Source organism: Astyanax mexicanus, chromosome 18 (genome assembly GCF_023375975.1).
Source record: "Astyanax mexicanus isolate ESR-SI-001 chromosome 18, AstMex3_surface, whole genome shotgun sequence".
Lineage (NCBI taxonomy): Eukaryota > Metazoa > Chordata > Actinopteri > Characiformes > Acestrorhamphidae > Astyanax > Astyanax mexicanus.
Window position 1 is genome coordinate 12,682,152 of NC_064425.1, and position 20,185 is coordinate 12,702,336.

General features: G+C 38.7%; 2 protein-coding genes across 2 annotated transcripts; both read left to right on the forward strand.

Moving 5' to 3' along the window:
* Positions 1-3,277: 3,277 nt before the first annotated feature.
* Positions 3,278-10,677, forward strand: ctsc (cathepsin C). Its single transcript, XM_007248600.4, has 7 exons — positions 3,278-3,565; positions 4,977-5,122; positions 6,277-6,440; positions 7,173-7,325; positions 7,678-7,796; positions 8,300-8,431; positions 9,275-10,677. The coding sequence occupies exons 1-7, from the start codon at positions 3,406-3,408 to the stop codon at positions 9,772-9,774; spliced, it is 1,374 nt and encodes a 457-aa protein (XP_007248662.3). The 5' UTR covers positions 3,278-3,405; the 3' UTR covers positions 9,775-10,677.
* A 1,025-nt stretch (positions 10,678-11,702) lies between these two features.
* rab38a (RAB38a, member RAS oncogene family) lies at positions 11,703-18,889 on the forward strand. Its single transcript, XM_007248601.4, has 3 exons — positions 11,703-11,968; positions 16,571-16,851; positions 17,683-18,889. Exons 1-3 carry the CDS (start codon positions 11,752-11,754, stop codon positions 17,833-17,835), a joined length of 651 nt encoding a protein of 216 aa, XP_007248663.1. The 5' UTR covers positions 11,703-11,751; the 3' UTR covers positions 17,836-18,889.
* Positions 18,890-20,185: the final 1,296 nt, after the last annotated feature.

Sequence of the window (20,185 nt, forward strand, 5' to 3'; positions counted from 1 at the left end):
TACTTTTGCGAACTAGTCCTACAGTTTATGCCCAACAATTCTGAAAAAATGCTCAAAAAATCCACAGGACTTGGATAGTCAATAATTATCCAAAACATGTTGATATTTTTACACAATATGGCCGCCATATGCAAATGAACCCTTCCGATAAAATGAACAATTAATTAAAAAAATCTGTAACTCAAAATCCCTGCAACCAAAAAAATTGAAACTTAAAAATATGATTTTTGACAAGATCCTGAGGTAGCCTATGAATTTCGGCGCAGCTCCACTGCTAGGTGGCGCTATAAAGGTTACATATGCAAATGGCTATATTTCTCAACAACGGTAAGGCATATTGAGCTGTACTTTTGCACTCTTCGTCACAGGTACATGCTTTAACAGAATCTCTAAGGACAATTCGATAGGCCAAATTTTGTGACCGCTATTAGCCAATAAGAAATCAGTAGCTATTTGAAATGGTTAACCTTAACCAATCATCATGAAAATTAAATACCATGTATATGTTGGTACATTCTAACAACCATAAAATTCATATGATTTGGACACTAGTTGGCGCTATTCATTATAATTACACATTAATTACATATCACACGCACATATTTTTATTCATAGTCAAATAACTTAATTCGCATCATGTAATGCACAGTTCTAAACAACTTTGCTATTAGAAGTGTATTAAAAAAATCTATATTTAATTTGCAATATTGAACTGTTGGCAATGCACCCATTTCGAACTAGTCCCTCAATTTTAATGATAGCTCCATCAAACTGATCTAGAAACACTCTGTAGAGTGTCTAGGTAAATAATTATCAAAAAAATGTTGACTATTATACCCAACATGACTTCTATACAACAACAAGTATCTTCGGCCGTGTCACACATACCTTATTTAGCTATAACTCATTAGTCCTTATTCAGATCATCTCAATATCTTACTCAGTTGTATATCATACTTCCCTTAAGTGCTGTGCAAAATGTGGCACAGATTGGACTTTAGGGGCAATTTTAGCAATTAAAAGAATTTAAAATCAGTAAAAACAATGAAACTATTTTACTATACAGTCTATAGCTAAACATCTGGTATCAATTTACTCAGCTTTCTGTAGTCAAAAACTTTGCCTTGGTGAAGTGAAGGCACTTACAAGAGCAGCAGGGGGGTGGGGCAGCCACATTCCATTCTCTCTGCAGAGTGCAGCTTGATGAAGCGCCATTTAATTCAGACATAGATTTAGAACAACTTTGTAATCACGCCATGTCAGAACATTCACTCCTTGGTGTTAATACTGTGATGAAGCGCCATTTAATTCAGAACTAGACTTAGAACAACTTAATCGGCTTATTTTAAAAATGAAATGGTCAATCTGAACAGTACTTTGTGTACATTCTGGTTGAAGTCTCCTGATCAAAAACCATAACATGTAGATGCGTTTTGACTAACTGTAACTCATTTAATGATTATCCTACAAACATCAATAGATTTGTATGTGATCATGTTGAAAAGACTCTGCTCAACATTAATAGCAGGTTAAAGACTTTTGATAAACTATAAATATGAGAGTGTCTCCAATTATATTAGACCTTCTTACACATCACCATCCTATGCCCTAGTAGGCCCCATTGTGCCATGGTGCTTGAACCCGATGATTGCCGCTTGCGGCTATATTTTTCCTTGTGTTCCTTCATAGTTTGGATCACTTCATTATTCTTCATTAGGGTGGGGGACCAATTCAGAAAATCACCCATCTATATATAAATGACTTTCACTTTGCACAACAGAAACCATTATTAAAAATGCTGTCAAACACTGTAAATTAATTTTACACCATATTTATTAACAGCACATATCTACCCCATCAAACTCAACTACATCGTATTAACATCAATCAGTCCTCAAACACATTCACCATGAAAACACACACATACACACACACACACTGCTGCCCTACAAAATCCTCCGGGGTGTGTAGGGAAAATCTGGAGAAATCTCCGTCCCACTACTGGGAGTACTGGTAGATAGTGTTGCTATGGGAACATACCAGTTGAACTAGATGAAATATCCAGTGTTACAGTTCACCCCCCTCCCCCTTTAACTGCACCCCCCTCCTACACACTGATCCATTTATTTACATCAGTTATATAAACCACCAGTATTTGTATCAACACACACACACACACACACAGTCTATGGCTCTCTCTCAGACTGTAATGATATGCATTATAAATACATCCTAATGACTAAATCCTCTCCATTCCGCCCCTGACGTGTTATTATTATGGGCTGTCGGCCCTCGGGGTGGAGAGGAATAGAGAGAGAGAGAGAGAGAGAGATAAAGAGAGTGAGATAGTGAGTCACGGTGGCTGTAGATATCACTTGTCTTTGTCACACCGATCTGAGCGTGCTGATTGGTTAACGAGTGGTGTCAAAATTGGTTAACGCAGCGTGTCATTTGAAGGGAACTGTGTGTGTGTGTGTGTGTGTGTAGATCTCTTAGTGCTCCTCTGCGGCTCCATACGAGGAACTCTACATTTAACACAGTATTACATTTTGTAAAAAAAAAAAAAAAAAAATATTAAATACATAGATAAAAACATAAATAAATAATTATAGATGTGATATAGGTGCTGGTTGTTAAGGTGGTATTGTGACATACACTGGTATGAAATAGTTTGCATACCCCTAACAACTTTCATGATTTTCCTTTATAATAGTTAAAGAACTTGTGTTGTGCCGAAATCCGTCATCCCTTGGCTCTCCAAACCATCACTGATTGTGGAAACTTCACACTAGACCTCAAGCAGCTTGGACTGTCTGTTGGACCACTGTGTTATATCAAGTCCAAGGTCAACTTTAATGGAGACAACTTTAATGGAGAAGCGGATTTCATTTTCCAGCAGACTGCAGCACACTGCCCACCCTGCCAAAAGTACCAATTGGGCTAATGTAATATTCAAATTTTCTGAGACACTGATTTTTGGGTTTTCATTACTAAAAGAAATAAACGCTTAAAATAATACATTTATATGGGTGTGTAATACATCTATATAATATACGAGTTTAACATTTTAAATTGAATTATTGAAATAAAGTAACTGTTCAATGATATTCTTATTTTTTTATTTCCTCGATTCATCCACCTGCTTCAGGGCTAGAAGAGAAGGAGAAGTAAAAGTTTAAAAAGACTCAAATCACAGCACCTGTCTCTGTCTGTCCTTCTCGTGATTAATCTCATCACATGACCAGCTCATCACGTGATTGAATCATATGATAAGAGCGGAAAGTTCAGAGGCTGCTGGATGAGTGTGTATAAGTGTGAGTGTGAAAGAGTGAGCGAGCAGTTTGCGCTGGTGTCCTGAGTGTGTGTTTGAGCTCAGTCTGGGAGTCAGTGCATGCGTGAGATATAATGCAGCAGGTATCAGTGCTGGCGCTTGTGCTCGCGCTGTGGGCTGGGGTCTCGCGCGCGGACACACCTGCAAACTGCACCTATGAGGAGCTGCTGGGCACCTGGGTGTTCCAGGTGTCCAACGTGGGACAGGGCAGCAGCATCAACTGCACTGCTCCAGGTGAGCTCAGGGGGCTAACGAAGGCCAAGTGTGCGTGTGTGTGTGTAAAGCTATATATTTCTTACACTAACTAAACGGCTACATATTCATCACTGAACAATATATGCGTTTTCCGTTCCACCTTAAAACTGCACTGCAACTCAAGCAGTTCTGCTTCAAGTTTTGCTCCTGTTGCTTTACCACTTTTAGTATTTAAGGTAGAACGAAAAACATGGAACACGCTAACTTCACCTCTTTCTGCCTGAAAAAAAATTCGAACACAAATTATTTGTTTAAGCTACGTATGTCTTATGTCAACTAAATGGCTAAGTAGTTATTAAGCATTGAGCACAATGTTTGAATTTCCCGTTCCACCTTAAAACTGCCCTGCAACTCAAGCAGTTCCGCCTCAACCACAGCTTTACTATTTTTAGCATTTAAGGCGGTATAAGAGATCCAACAACAAGCTACGTTCACTTTCTTAACTGGTGGAAAATACACATATTAGAACTCAAATTATTAATACGGTTAATCCGGTTTTCTGTGTAATCAACCGGATTATTCGCAGTTTTATTCGTTTAACCTTCCAGACTGTCCTTCTCTAGCACGCTTCCCCTTTTAGCCGCAGTGTCTCCGGTTAGTCAGCTGACCGCGTGGTGCATCTCGGGAGTTGTAGTCCTTGCGCCGCTCTTTTAGCGTTGATTGTGCTGAAGTGTATGAACCCTAAAAACTACAAGTTCAAAAAAGGAAGAGAACGATGGAATCTCCCTTAAAGTTTCGTTTAACGTAAAAGTGAAACGTTCAGATTTGTGTCTCGAGTTTAATTTATTTTAGTTTAAAGTAGTTTTAAAGGTCAAATTTAAAACGTATTTAGAATAAATGCTCTTTTCTTTGCATGCTTTATAAAAAGACCATGTAACAAATTAATAATTTATTATATGGTAGTATACAAAGTATCATTGTTATTATTTATCAACATTTTGGACACTCCCACCTTCTATTTTAGTGTTTTACTTCATTTCTTTAATTTATTTTCTGCAGTGTTTATTAACATTAAAGACATGGAACCAATTGAGGGTCATGTATGGAATTGCATATTAAACAGTGAAAGTTTTTCTCCTCCGCAATCCCCTTATCTACACCTGATTAACTGAAATGGTGGTTTGGGATGAGCTGGGGCTTTACAGCATAAAGAAAAAGCAGCAACGGTTGTTCAGCACCTCCTTAAAGCTAAATGTGCTACTTAGTATAATCTAAAGTATAAAATATACTGGATTAACACTTTTTGTTTACTAAATATTACATTTTACATTGTAAAAAAAAAATCATAGAACAGATTGATTCAGAGAAGGGGTGTGTCCAAACTTTTGACTGTTACTGTGTTATGATTATGATTATGTGGTGGTAAAAATATCCATTGTGTGTCCTGTAGGTCCTGCTGTGAAGACTGTCACAGTGACCCTGCAGAAGCTCTCAGTTGCTGTGGATGACCTGGGCCACACTGGGTTCTTCACACTGATCTACAATCAGGGATTCGAGGTGGTTCTGAATGACTACAAGTGGTTTGGCTTCTTCAAGGTCAGCTGGTGACTGCAGTTTTTGAGTTCCTTCTTATTTTGATTCCTGCTGACTCTCGTGATGTGTGACTGTCAGCTTTCTGTCTGCTTCCTTATTCCTGCTTTGCTGATCTTTCTGTGGAGAATTAATGGCATGGAAAATTCCTTTCCTCACAGTTAACTTTTATTTTTTCATTTTTAATGGCTCTTTATAATCCTGTTTTTGGTAAACTGTGGCTTCAGGTCTGCTCTAAGAGAGGTCTCCAACTCAAACACACCCGTCAAACCTTTGTAACTGAAGAATAACAATCAGTGTGGTGAACTTTTAGTGTCCATCAGCAGAGCTGAACAGCTCTGATCACATGCCGTCCTGCTGCCGTCTACATGGCTATACTTATTGACACACTCGCATTCACTCTTGCACATCAGACTTGAGTAAGAGTACAAGTACTCTGCCTATTAAAAAAGTGAGTTCAGTAGAAGTTGGTGTTCTTTGAGTTCCACACTTAAGTGGAAGGACTAAAGTATTCAACATGTTTTGTACTTGAGTATTGAGTAGTACAGTAATGTTATATGTAGTTATTGCAGAAATCAGTGGAAAGTTCTCAGACTAAAAGTCAAAATGAGAGCAGCGAGGTCTTCTTATAAGATCTGTTGATTTACTCAATGATGAGCAGCTGTATCAAACATGGTTACAGTATTTTAATGATAATGTGGGTTTATAATGATTTCTAACATAATTTTAACGAGTAGCAATGCAACAAATAAACAATGTATCAGAGTAAAAGTATTAAACTCATCCAAAATATGTGGTGAAGTAAAAGTGGAAGTTGGAGAAAAGTAGATACTGATACAGCATTTTAGTACAATAGTAAAGTAAAAATAATACTCCAGTAGATGCAGATACAGCATTTGAGCTGTGTAGGCCTGAGTAAAAAGGGCCTTCATCTCAACATAGTGAGAAACTAACAAGCATCTACAGCATGAGCTAATCGCAGAATCAACTTAACAGAGAATTTCTAACCAAACCACTTCCTTCCTGAGGAAAGACCTTCTCAATTCTCTCCTCCGGGTTTAGTACGTCTGAGTGTAATACACTACAGAAAATTCAGAGAGTGCTCTACGCTGCTGTAACCTTCATTTTTCTCTCTCTTGGTGTCTCTCTCTCTCTCTCAGTACTCTCAGCAGGGCTCAGTGGTCACCAGTTACTGTGATCAGACACTGCCTGGTTGGGTTCATGATGTTCTGGGGAGGAACTGGGCGTGTTTTACAGGAAAGAAGGTGCAATCTCTCAAGCCCAAATCCAGCATCAATCCTCCCCATGCCCTCTCATACAATCCGTACGTGTTAAACATTTTTGTAGATTTTTGCAACATATATGCAACATTAAATATTCAGACAAAGGTATTCTTATTCATTACTCTGTAGGTAGAAGTATAGTGTTTTTAAATATGCTTTTTACTCTAAGTAGTTTTAAAACAAGTACTTTTAGTCCTTAATTTTAAGTAATTAAAAGTGTATGCATACTTAGTTACCTTACTTATGTAGAATTCTTGGTTATCTATACTTTACTAGAGTTTTTACATTTTTACACAATTATCTAAAATTTCTACTCCTTACATTTTAAAAATATTCTTGTTACTCCTATTTCATTTCAGCTTGTTTGTATTTCAGCTTCTCATCATTCAATAAAACCCCTATCCAGATAAATCCAAATAAAATGGCTTTTAGAAAAAGGTGTTTTGGTGGGAGGCAGGTAGTGCATTATAGGATCCTGTGGTGTGGCCTAACCTTTTTTGTCCTTAATGGCTCCCCCTACTTATATTACTTTTACTTTTATACTGTAAGTAGTTTTGAAACCAGTACTTTTACACTTTTACTTAAAGAGTAAAAAACTTAAGTTGATCCTTAAATTTCTATAGAAGTATTTTAAACCCTAGTATCTGTACTTCTACCTACATAGTAATGAATGGAGATACTTATCACATCTTTTGATGTTTTTCCTGATGCTTCAGATACACGTTTTGATGATTATGATGATGAATATTATGATATTTTGCTTTTTTGTGTAGGTATGTGCAGATGTATAAAGAGAACACAGACTTTGTGAATAAGATCAACTCTGTTCAGAAGTCATGGAGAGCTGCAGTCTACAGCGAACACCAGACCCTCACAACCCAGGAGCTGCTACTGAGGGCAGGAGGGCTCTCGTCCCGCACCCCACAGTATGTGTAACATTCACACATACAGTACCAGTCAAAAGTTTGGACACTCTTCTTCTCATTCACTGGGTTTTCTTTATTTTTTTTAATGATTTTTAAATATTGTAAATTTAATATTGACTATATATTAAAGCTATACAAGAACACATGCAGAATTATTTAGTTGTTTAACCAGTGTTAAACCAGAATATGTCTTAAATTTTAGATTCTTTTAAGTATCACATTTATGTTTAATGACAGATCTGCATTTTAATCTGTGTCTTTGAGGTAGTCACCTGGAATAATTTTCCCAGCGTCTTGAAGTAGTTCCTGGAGGTGCTGAAAAATGGTTCACTCTACTGTCTCTGTTCTGCAGGCGTGTACGTCCCGCCCCCGTTACTGCAGAGACTCTGAAGATGGCTGCTGGCCTTCCAGAGCGCTGGGACTGGAGAAACGTGAATGGAGTCAATTACGTCAGCCCTGTCCGCAATCAAGGTCTCTGTCTCTGTTTGTCTGTCTCTGTCTGTGTCTCTGTCTTTCTGTCTGATGTGAACTGCGGGGGTGGCTTGGCCGGTTGCTGACAGTCTGTACCATGTAGGTGGGCTGAGAAAGCTTTAGGCACAGCTCCAATCGGCTTTTCAATAACCTCTAAATGAAGTGTAGGAAGTGAGGGGGCGGGACTTGAGCAAGGAGGAGGAAACTACGTACATTTATTAGTCAGTGTGTGAAGGGGAGGCTTGGTGTGAAGTTGTGGTTTTCTGTGGAGAAAATGACCATCAATATTTTTTATCACAGTGGTGATGAATGGAACCAGATGACAACACAGACATGGCCATTTGAATGTCTTGCAAAAATATGAATACCACTTTATTTTTCAGATTGTCACCTTAAAACCTCAAATGTAAACCTATATTGTCTTTAATAGTTTATTAAATCTTAAAATTTAATTTTAAATTATTTTTTTTGCTCTAGTGTTTTTGTGTTTTTTGTTTGTGCAGCATCATGTGGAAGTTGTTACTCTTTTGCAACAATGGGGATGCTGGAGGCTCGAGTTCGAATCCTAACCAACAACACACGCACACCTGTTTTCAGCCCTCAACAGGTCGTCTCCTGCTCAGAGTACTCACAAGGTAACACAAACACCAAAAGTCATGGCACAGGATGATCTTTGAGTTCTAAGACATTATTGTAGTCACTAGAATCACAGTAATGTCCCATGACTTTTGCAATGAGCCATGGAAGCGAATGAATGCTACGCTGGCCTGTAGAAAGTGTGTGTGTCTAATGGCATGGACATTTTTAGCCAGATGCAGGTGGTCACAATAATTACCAGTAATATTAGCCTTGAGGAATATTAAATGCACCCACTATTGGACCTTGCTCAAACTCTTATCATTACCGTGGCCTTGCATCGAGCATTCTAGATATTGTTTAACCACCCTCACAAGAAAACACCTTACAACTTATACAGACAGGCACTGTATACGTTAAAGAGCCAGTAAACTCTAAAACAGTAATGGAAAAAGTAATGAAACATACCAGTCCTGTTTAACATTTTTGTAAACAAATGTTTACAAAAATTTTAAACAGGACTGGTATGTTTCATTACTTTAAAAAAATGGTTTTATTGCAGCAATTTCTGTCTCTGCAGCGCCCTCACAAGTTCAACAGTGCTATAGGTGAAAATGAACAATAAGCAAATCACTCTTTCAATAATACCGCCAACCCCCCTGCTGACATCTAACCATCTGGGTCTCACCACTATCAGAGGCACACTGCTCAGCCCAATCAGCTCTCCCTTCTGCCCCACTCCTAAACCCATACATCACCCAGTGATGTATCAGTCACTCCCAAATTGGTTGTCCCCTTTTTTTTTTAAAGCATTTTTAAAATTTAAGCTCATGGTGTAGTCAGGTAAAATCAGAGGGTTTAGTTACCCTTTCAATTTAACATTGTGTACTTTTTATCTCCAGGTTGTGACGGAGGTTTCCCGTACCTGATTGGAAAATATGTGCAGGATTTTGGAATCGTGGAGGAGAGCTGTTTCCCGTACACAGCTAAAGATTCCCCGTGTAACGTTCCGGCCAAGTGTCTCCGCTACTACACCTCAGACTACCACTACGTAGGCGGGTTCTACGGGGGCTGCAGTGAGACGGCGATGATGCTGGAGCTGGTGAGGGACGGCCCAATGGGCGTGGCTCTGGAGGTCTACCCCGACTTCATGAACTACAAGGAGGGGATTTACCATCACACCGGCCTGAGGGACGTCCTCAACCCCTTCGAGCTCACCAACCACGCCGTGCTGCTGGTGGGATACGGCCGCTGCCACAAGACGGGCGAGAAGTACTGGATCGTCAAGAACAGCTGGGGGTCCGGGTGGGGTGAGAACGGCTACTTCCGGATCCGTCGCGGGACTGACGAGTGCGCTATCGAGAGCATTGCCGTTGCTGCTACGCCAATCGCTCAGCTGTGAAGGGATTGGCACCACTTGATGGGTGTCTGTCTGAAATTTGCTCCTTTTTGGCTTCATGGCTCTGTGTATATTGTTTTTGGGATGTTTAGACATGTAATCAGTCTAGTAGAGGTTTAAAAAAAAAAAAGCTCCATGTTTTTCTCCTAACACGTTTTTAGGTGGAAAAACTTTTATTAAATCACATGCAGTTAGCATCATGCTAATTGTTGGATTCCATCCCTTGTCAGCAACATTAGCCTCATAGCCCCAGTGCTAAAGCTAAAGAAGCAAACTTCAAACACAGAGCTCAACTCGGCTAATTGAGAGAGTTAGAATAAGAATACATTGATTTTGATTTTTCTCTGCACTGTTGCTTAAATTTGCTTAGTGCCTGTGTGATGAGTCAGGAGGGGGGTCTGCTAACCTGGACCCTCAGTTTTAAGGGAAAAATAAATAAATAAATTCCTTAATAAAGCTGAGCTTTAGAGAGCTGCAGAGCGTTTAGGAGGACAAGTTTAGTTTTATATAGATGGTCGTTAGGATCTCAATTAATCCAGGTCTCAGATTTGCATCTGAAGTTCTGTTTAGCAGTTTACAATGTTTAACAGTAAGGAGAGATTAAAAAGGGATTTTTTTTTATTGGTATATCTGCTGGTGTTCAGTCACTGCTTTTTCCACAGCCGTTGAACACTTTCTGAAGGGTTTCTAAAGTTTCTCAGGTTTCGGGTTCTGTTTAGAGATCAGATGTTTTTCGCAGTCTTTTGGGTTCACTTTGCCTTTTGTAAATGTTTTGCACATGCCGATCTGCCTTTTCAGCAGTAGATTTTTTTTTTAGATTCCCAACTTTTACACTTTTAATGTGTAGCTAATGTATTTTTGTTTTGTTTTTCAAATGTCCAATAAAATAAAAGTTTTTTAAAGTGATCTGTGTGGGTTTGTCTGTTAATGGATTGTGCCTCAAAGCTGAGGAGTAGTAGTGAAAATACTTTGTTAGAGTAGTTCAGAGTTCTGTTTCCTGTAAAAAGTATTTAGTGACATGTTTTTTGCCTGCTAAACTTTGACCATTTTTTTTGTGCATAGATAACTTTTTTTTTTATTATGTAGTAATAGAAAGGATTTAATTTAGTTCACACACATTTTATTGCTATGTAATAAATAGTTTTTCTTTTTCTTTTTTATTTCTAATGTCTTCTATGTGCTCTGAATTAGCCACAAATCTCTACAGAATCTACTTCAGTTTTTCTGAAATATGTAATGTTTTCATACCTTTGTCCAAGGCACTGCTCTAGTTCATGTTTTTCAGCAGCAGAAAGATCCTTTTTCTTTCCCATATTGCTTAACCTGTAGCCTGCACAATAATTTGGAACAGTGCCCTTTGAGTTATTTATAAAAAAAAATACTTCAAATACTATCATTCGGAGGCTTGTTCAATAAAATTGAATTTCTACTTAATGGGTCATGACTTAAAAATTATACTGACTCATTTGCATTCACCGTTTAGGAACATCTTAGAAAAAAATTTCACTTGCATAATAATTTGGAGTATGTTTTAGAAGAGAAAGGAAAGGGAAAAAACAGCAGTAAGAGAACTTGCTACCTGCTTGCTTAAAAAACACGAACAGGGCCACAAAATGCCCTGAAATGGCCCTGGTGGGGTGTAAAGAATGATATTAAACGATTTGAATCCATTGTAACGTTAATAATTTAGGATTAAATATCTTCTTTTTCTTATTAATATTATGGTAACTATTATGCATGTTTCTGTGCTTGGTAGTTTTGACTGTATGCCAGAACCTCTCTGGTGCATAGGGGTTGAATGTGGTCAGAAGCATGTGTCCTTTTGACCTCGGTCTTGTGCCTCTTTCTCTAGTCACAAGTTTGTAGCTCGCCCCTCCTCCGCCCTCCTCCGCCCGTCCCGTTCCAGCACTGGGCGTTCCAGACAGATCCTCGCTCCTGCTTTCCTTTCTGCTTTCAATTCAGCGTCCGGCAGCATCGACCATGCAGCACCAACACCGGCCGGCGCTGCAGCAGAAAGAACATCTCTACAAAATTCTGGTGATCGGGGACCTCGGGGTCGGCAAGAGCAGCATCATCAAACGCTACGTTCACCACAACTTCTCCCCCAACTACAGAGCCACCATCGGAGTGGACTTCGCCCTCAAAGTGCTGAACCTGGACCAGGAGACCGTCCGACTACAGCTGTGGGACATTGCAGGTAATCACTGACTGACCACTGATAATCACAGACATCCACTGACCACTGATAATCTCTTACCATCACTGAATAATCACTGATCAACTCTTACCATCACTGACCATCCACTAATCACTGACATCCACTAATCACTGACATCCACCAATCACTGACCAACCCTGACTAATCACTGATAAACTCTTACCATCACTGACCATCCACTAATCAATGACATCCACTAATCACTGACAATTACTGAACACCAGTAATGCCTGGTAATCCCTTACCTCCACTAATCACTGACCACTGATAATCACTGACATCAACTAGTCACTGACAATCATTGAACACTGATAATCACTGATATCCACTAGTCATTGACAATCACTGACCAGTGATAATCACTGACATCCACTGACCACTGATAATCACTGGCATCCACTAATCGCTGACAATCACTGACCAATAATAATCACAGACATCCACTAATAACACTGATAATAACTGACCACCAGTAATCTTTTTACCATTAATTACCACCGACAATCATTGAATCACTGACAACTGTTTATTACCGACCACAAGTAATGGCTGATAATCCCTTATAATCACTGATCATCAATAATTACTGACCATCAATAATCACTGACCTCCACTAATCACTGACAAGAAGTAATGCCTGGTAGTATTTACCATAATCGCAGGAAATCACTGACCACCAATAATAATGGATCTCCACTAATCACAGAAAATCACCGCCCACTGAACACCAGTAATGCGTGAAAATCCTTTACCATCACTGACCATAAATAATTAATTATCTTGACTAATCACAGAAAATTACTGACCACCGGTAATAACTGACCTCCGCTAGTCACTGATAATTATTGAGTGCCAGGAATGCCTAATAATCATTTGCCACCACTGAATATTAATAACCACTGACCTAAACCAATCACAGAAAATTACTGACCACTGATAATCACTGACCAGCAGTGACAACAAATTATTTTTGACAAACAAGAATCACAGACCATCAGTAATCACTGAATGCTGGTAATCACTGTTCACTATTAATCACTGAGCAATACTAATCCTTGACAGTCACCTATCATCACCGACTATGATAATCACTGACCACCTGTCAGCACAGTGTTTTCCTCCCAATAAGATCCCTAAAACTGCTGCTCGATTTCTAATTTCAATTATTTACAGAAATCTAAAGTACATAACTGTGCTTTACTGTATTGTTGTCTCTGTATCACTTCACCACTGTGTTATAGTGAAGCAGTGAGATGTACTGATGTATTGCTGCATCACTGTCACAGCATCACTACAGCAATGTCACTGTGCCACTGGCTGTATTGCTATCTGTGTGACCATGATTCACCACAAACACTTACTAGATCACTTAGTGACTTGTGTTCTCTGTTGTGCACTCACTACAACACCTTGAAATGTATGTACTCATTAGTGCACTCACAAGAACATCTAGTGGCTTGTGTACTAGTGTAGTCACTAGAACACATGATAACATTTGTTCACACTAGTGGATGCAACACATACCCATAGTGAATGGTTTCTTCAATAGTGTATTCAGTAGAAAACATAGTAACTTGTGTACTTACTTGTGTATTCACTACAACACTTAGAATTTTGTTTACTCACCACTGTACTCACTAGAACGCTTAGGAACACTTGAACACAAACCTGTATACTCACTTGTGTACTCACTAGAACTCTCCTGTGTACTCTCCTGTGTATTCACTAGAACATGTAATATCTTGTGTTTTCACTAGTGTGCTTATTAGAACCCTTAGTAACTTGTGTACTCATTAGAGCACTTGTGGTTCAGTTATAGTGAATATTTTTGCACATTGTAATACACTCTGTGTCTTTATGAATGTGGTTCTAGTGAAGCTTCATGTGAGAATTCTTTCAGTCTCTCTCTCTGCCTCGCGGGTGCCTGAGCCACACACACACACACACACACAGTCTGAGTGAGGTCATGTGTCTCTTGTTCATGTGAGGGAAATTTCCAATGGAGAGTGAGAGGATGAGAGAGATATCTGTACAGAGAGGTGTTTTCGTAACTCTGTGTTACTTAAATATGTAATTATATTAACCCCTCAAACCTTTCGTTTATTTGTCCTGTATAAATTCTAATGCAGTAATAATTGTAATTTACTTTGATCTTTTGGAGTCCCTCAAGGCTCTATTTTAGGGCCTTCAAAACAAATGGCTCCACACTTGAGAAATTATTTACACTAGAGAGAAATGATTCACACTGGAGATAAATGTGGAGGATACACACTGAAGAGAAATTATTCAAATAGAGAGAGGATTTACACTGGAGAGAAATGATTCACATGAAGAGAGTATTCACACTGGAAAATAATGATTCGCATGAAGAGAGGATTCACACTGGAAAGAAATAATTCACACTGGAGTGAGATGATTCACACCGGAGATAAATGATTCACATGGAAAGAGGAATCACACTAGAGAGACGTTTACACTGGAAAAAGAAAAATTACACTGGAAAGAAATAATAAACACTGAAGAGAGAGCATTCACACTGGAAATAAATGATTTACACTGGAGAAAGATAATTTATATTGGAAAGAAATAATTCACACTGGAAGATGTTTCACACTGGACAGATGATTTACACATTTACACTAGAGAGAAGATTTACACTGGACAGAGAGGATACACATTGGATGTAAAGTATTCACACTGGAGAAAGAGGATTCACATTGGAAAGAGGATTCACACTGAATATAAAGGATTTACACTCAAGATAATGAATCCATACTAGAGACATAATATTCACACTGGAAACAGGATCATCACTGAAAAGGGGATCTGCTCTGACTGAGAGTATTCATACTGGAGAGAGATTTCACACTTCTAGCTTCTCTGATTCAGTTTAAACTCGATGGACAGATATGAGGGAGAGTTGGTCTGAACAATGGCTCAACAAAAAGAAGAGTTGTTAAAACAGAGACAGTGGGAGACCTGGTTTCTAGTGAAAGGCTGTAAACTGCAAATGTATGGTTGCTCTTAAATCTAAACCGAGATCATGGACTGTTTCAAGCCTTCATATCTGAGGACATTGAATACCTGGATCTAGACCTACAGGTGGATGCCAATAAACAATTGCAGTAATCCAAGGAAAGGACAAAATGTTCTTTATAATCAGTAGGTTTAGTCGTTCCTCAGGCTTAGTAGGGTCAGTGATTTCTTACAATGAGTGGCGTCAGCAGTTCCTTAAGGGTTACTTGTGTTTGTGGTTCCGTCAACTCTGTTTCCTAAAGTTCCTTAGGTAGAGACTGTGGTTCCTCAGACTCAATTTAATAGATTCTCGGGTTCAGTAGGGATTGTGTTTTCTCAAGGTCAGTGGAGTCTGTGGTTCCTCAAACTCAATAAGGTCTGTGGTTTCTCAGGCTCAGTAGAGTCTGTGGTTTCTCAGACTCAATTTAATAGATTCTCAGGTTCAGTAGGGTCTGTTGATTGACAGGGTCAGTAGGGTCTGTGGTTCCTCAGGGTAAGTAGGGTCTGTGGTACCTCAGGTTCAGTAGAATCTGTGATTCCTCAGACTCAGTTGATATACAGTAATAGATTCTCAGGTTCAGTGGGGTCTGTGGTTCCTTTTGATCGGTAGGGTCTGTGTTTCTTCATGATTACTCTGGTCTGTGTTTTAATCTGGATCAATACAATCTGTGATTTCTCAGTATATTTAGTAGTTTCTCAGGGTCAGTAGGGTCTGGGGCTCCTTAGACTAGATGTGGTTCTGTCAGGTCAGTAGGGTCTGTGGTTCAGTACTGATAGGAATCTTTGGTAGGTGATAATACATGAACTTATCTGTTGTGTCTTGATTGGTTGGTTTGTTTTTTTTGTTGTTGTTTTTGTTTTGATCCAATAACTCAGACATGTAACTGTTGCAATAACTGGTGATTATTTGCCAGAACATGAATCGATTCTGTGTTACTGCTGGTTATCAGATCCACAGGATATGAAACAGACTGTATGACCTTGTCTCTGCCTTTGGATGATGGAACAGATCTTCTGGAAATCTGTCAGAACACATACTGCAGTATGAGACTGTCGCAGTAAAGCCCTGTGCTCAGGAGATTATATAAAAGCTACTTGAAACATTCCTCCCAGTTTTAATGAGGTGGCAGTTTCATTATTCTGTTATTAATATCATTAGACTATTAGCCTAAGCGCTGGGCATGCGTCCATCTTCCACTTATCAGAATTAACTCCACAGTTCCACACAGACATTCAATGAAAGCTGCTCCATTTCTACTACAGTGGATGTGATTGTTATTGTTAATTACAGCTCAATTTTCCCTTCAGTCCTGATGTAAAGCAAGGCTCAGTGTTGTGCACTTTGCTGGTTGAAGCACAGAAATAATGTATAAAAATCTGTGATATGTTGTTAGAACTTTTCTCACATGACGTTCTCAAATCAAGTCAAATACTAACCATATGGAAACATTAAAAGTAACATTCCAAAAACTAAACATTAAAACATTGACACAAGTCATGTTGCAACAAGGTCCTGAATGATTGCAGAAGGTCCCTAATGTTCGGTTCCTGTGTTTTTCTCTACAGGTCAGGAGCGCTTCGGGAACATGACCCGTGTTTATTACCGTGAGGCCATGGGTGCCTTTATTGTTTTTGACGTGACGCGTCCATCCACCTTTGAGGCCGTAACAAAGTGGAAGGAGGATCTGGATGCTAAGCTCAGCCAATCCAGTGGGAAGCAGGTGCCCACTGTACTCCTCGCTAACAAGTGTGACCAGGGCAGCGATGTTCTCACCAACAACGGAATCCAGATGGAGCGGTTCTGCCGGGAGAACGGCTTCCTCGGCTGGTTCGAAACATCTGCAAAGGTAACTTCAGCACCCTCAGTACAGAGCTGGTCAAATAACCAGTGATGGCTGAGTTAGCTACAGCTGACTCTTGGGTTTACAATAAGGGCAAAACAAAATAATTACTAATCATATACTATTTTAAAACAACAGTGTTTATTAATATGCACTAAATGAGCTATTTAACTACAATAGCAAGTTAAGCTTGAAGCCAGAACTGTGTCAGAGTGGAACCTGAATAATCAGAGTCAGAACAGCATCTTAAGACAGAATGTAGTCAGAAAGCAATCTGAAGACATAACAGAGTCAGAATGGAACCTGAAGATAAAAAAATAAATAGAACAGAGCATTAAGACGGACTAGAGTCAGAATGGAACCTAAATACAGAACAGAGATAGAACACACTCTAAAGACAGAGCAGAGTCAGAGAGAAACTTGAAGACAGGACAGAGTCAGAATAAAACCTAAAGTCAGAACAGAGTCAGAATGGAACCTTACACAGGACAAAGTCAGAACAGTGTCTGAAGACAGAAAAGAGTAAGAGTTAAACCTGAACACAGAAGAGTCAAAATTGAGTTCAAAAGAACAGAGTCTGAAGACAAAACTGAATCTGAACGCAAAATAAAGTCAGAACAGGGTCAAAACAGAATCTAAACAGAGTCAGAGTGTAAACTAAAGACAGAAAAGAGGCAGACGACAGAGTACAGTCTAAATAGAATTTAAACACACAATACAAAACAGAATTTGTTAAGACACTCTAAATGTAAGTACTGTTATATATGCACTGAAGTTATGAATATTAATAATGCACTCTAAGCCTAACCCTCTCCTCTACCACTCCCTCTCTGTTAGGAGAACATTAATATAGATGAAGCTGCTGACTGTCTAGTGAAGCACATTCTGGCGAATGAAAGTGATCTGATCCAGGCGGAGGTGCGAGACATCGTCTCACCAAAAATGGACTCGAGGAGAGTGTCTTCATGCTCTGGATGCTTCAGATCCTAATGAGCCTTGAAGACCTCTGGTTACCTCTCACTGCACCATGTTTCACACTGTTCTGCTTCACTCGTTTCTCTCATTCGTGTCTCTCAGGTCAAAAACCATTGCTACTGTTCTGCTAAGCACTCTGCTACAGACACCAGCTACCTACAGCATGTAGCCTAGCTAGCTCAGTTAACCTCCAGACACCTTGCGTACATTACTTATACAGTGAACAAACAACAATTTCAGGCGTTCAAACACATTGGATTGTGCTCTACAATCCTCATATAGATTCTGATCTTCATTTATTAGAATTATCAACATTATAACTCAACAACCACAATGCTAACTAGCTAACTGACGTAGCTGAGGTGTGATAGGAATGGGTTACTCTTTAAACTGTTAAAAATACACAAATACAACTGAGAGAACTGACCAGAGAGACCTTTGGACGCCGGGGTAAATGCTGCAAAGGAGACGTATAGTTCAATCATGAGAGTTCAGTACATGGAAGTGTCAAACAATAAACTTCATACTCTTGTTCTATCTTTAAAAGAACATCCAGCAGAACCGAAACAAAGTAAAACAGACCAAAACGCCAAAACTCTTACATAACAGTCTTGACTTGTTCTGTACCTATTTTCCATGACGAGAAGTAAAAGTAAAAGTGTCCACAGATGGTGAACTCACACATGGCACATGGATGTAATGTAGGCTAAAATCTACCACAAGCCTTTTATCATTTCTTCTATCCATCATTACATACCTGCTGTTTTCACATCAAACAACTGCTTAAATACTCATTGTCAGCGTAAAAGTGACACTGATGACTGACGTTATAAAGAGTTTTAAGGAAGAGCATCATCAGCTTGATCATTTCTTCTATTTATTATAATTATTATTATTATTATTATTATTATTATTATTATTATTATTATTATTATTATTATTATTATGTGCAGGTGTTTATGTAATTGTAAATTGTATGTAAAAAAGTGTAAATGATGTGTGCACACTGCTGTGATTGAAATATAAACACTAATATATGAGAGAATTTTATTATAAACAATAAATCTTCAGATTCTATTCCTCTTATTTCCCCTTTGTTTTTGCATCAATGCTTTAATTTAGTGAATGTGTGTGTGAGGGAGAGTGAGAGAGAGAGAGAGAGAGAGAGAGAAAGAGAGAGAGAGAGAGAGAGAGAGAGAGAGATAAAGAGGAGGAAAGTGATAATATTGAGGCTTAGAACAAACTGAAAAGAAGAATAGTATCAGGGCTGGGTGTGGGTTAGAATTAGTGCAAGACAGATTTGTAAAAATGTACAAATTTGAATTTATACATAAAACAAGAATTTAGATTTAGAAGCATTTTTTTTTTCACATTTTTGTCAAAGTCTTTGAGCACCACCATGTGGTGAAACCTATCTATTGCAAGTAAGTTTTCCATGTTGCATTATGTTTTATGGTAGGATTATAGTTTACAGTTGGTTTTGGACTCTTAACTGGTGCAGCACAATAGTCACCAGTGATGGTATAGTTACTTTAAAAAAGTAATCCGATTACTGATTACTGATTACTCCTTTAAAAAGTAACTTAGTTACTTTATGGATTAATTGATTTTAAAAGTAACTAAGTTACTTTACAAGTTACTTTATTAGTTACTTTCAGCAGCTGCAGACACCACCTCCCGCCGCCTTAACATAAAAATTATAACCAGTTCTGCCAATACTCCCTTTATTGGAAAATGCATTTTAACAGTAACAATGTCTATCTATCTCTAGACATTTAAAGTTGAACTATTTACTGAAAAAAAAATTAAAATAAAAAATAGCACCACCATGTGGTGAAACCTATCTATTGCAAGTAAGTTTTCCAACATCTGTAATTTTGCATTATGTTTTATGGTAGGATTATAGTTTACAGTTGGGTTTGGACTCACAAACTAGTCACCCGCACCGGGAATTGAACCACAGTCTCCCATATGATGTGGTAGCTCACTGGAAGGTAGTGGTGTTATCCACTGTATTACAGGATTGGAAGATCCTTTGGTGGTGTAACTGTAGGGTTGCTAGGGTTAGTATATAGTTAGGTTTCAGGGTTAGGCTTAGGCCCCGTCCACACGTATCCGGATATTTTTAAATACGGAAGTTTTTGCCTCCGTTTTTAAAAATATGTTCATCCACACGCGCAGCGTTTTCAAAAAATATCTCCGTCCACACGGAAACGCCATACCACTCAAAAACGCTGAAAAGAACAGGGATTATCTAGACATTCGGATGTTTTCTCACTATTTTTCACTTCATTTTAAAAAACGTCCTACTACTTGTCCTTGTAAAATCAGGATTAAGGACGTCTCCGCTATGAAAGTTCATTAT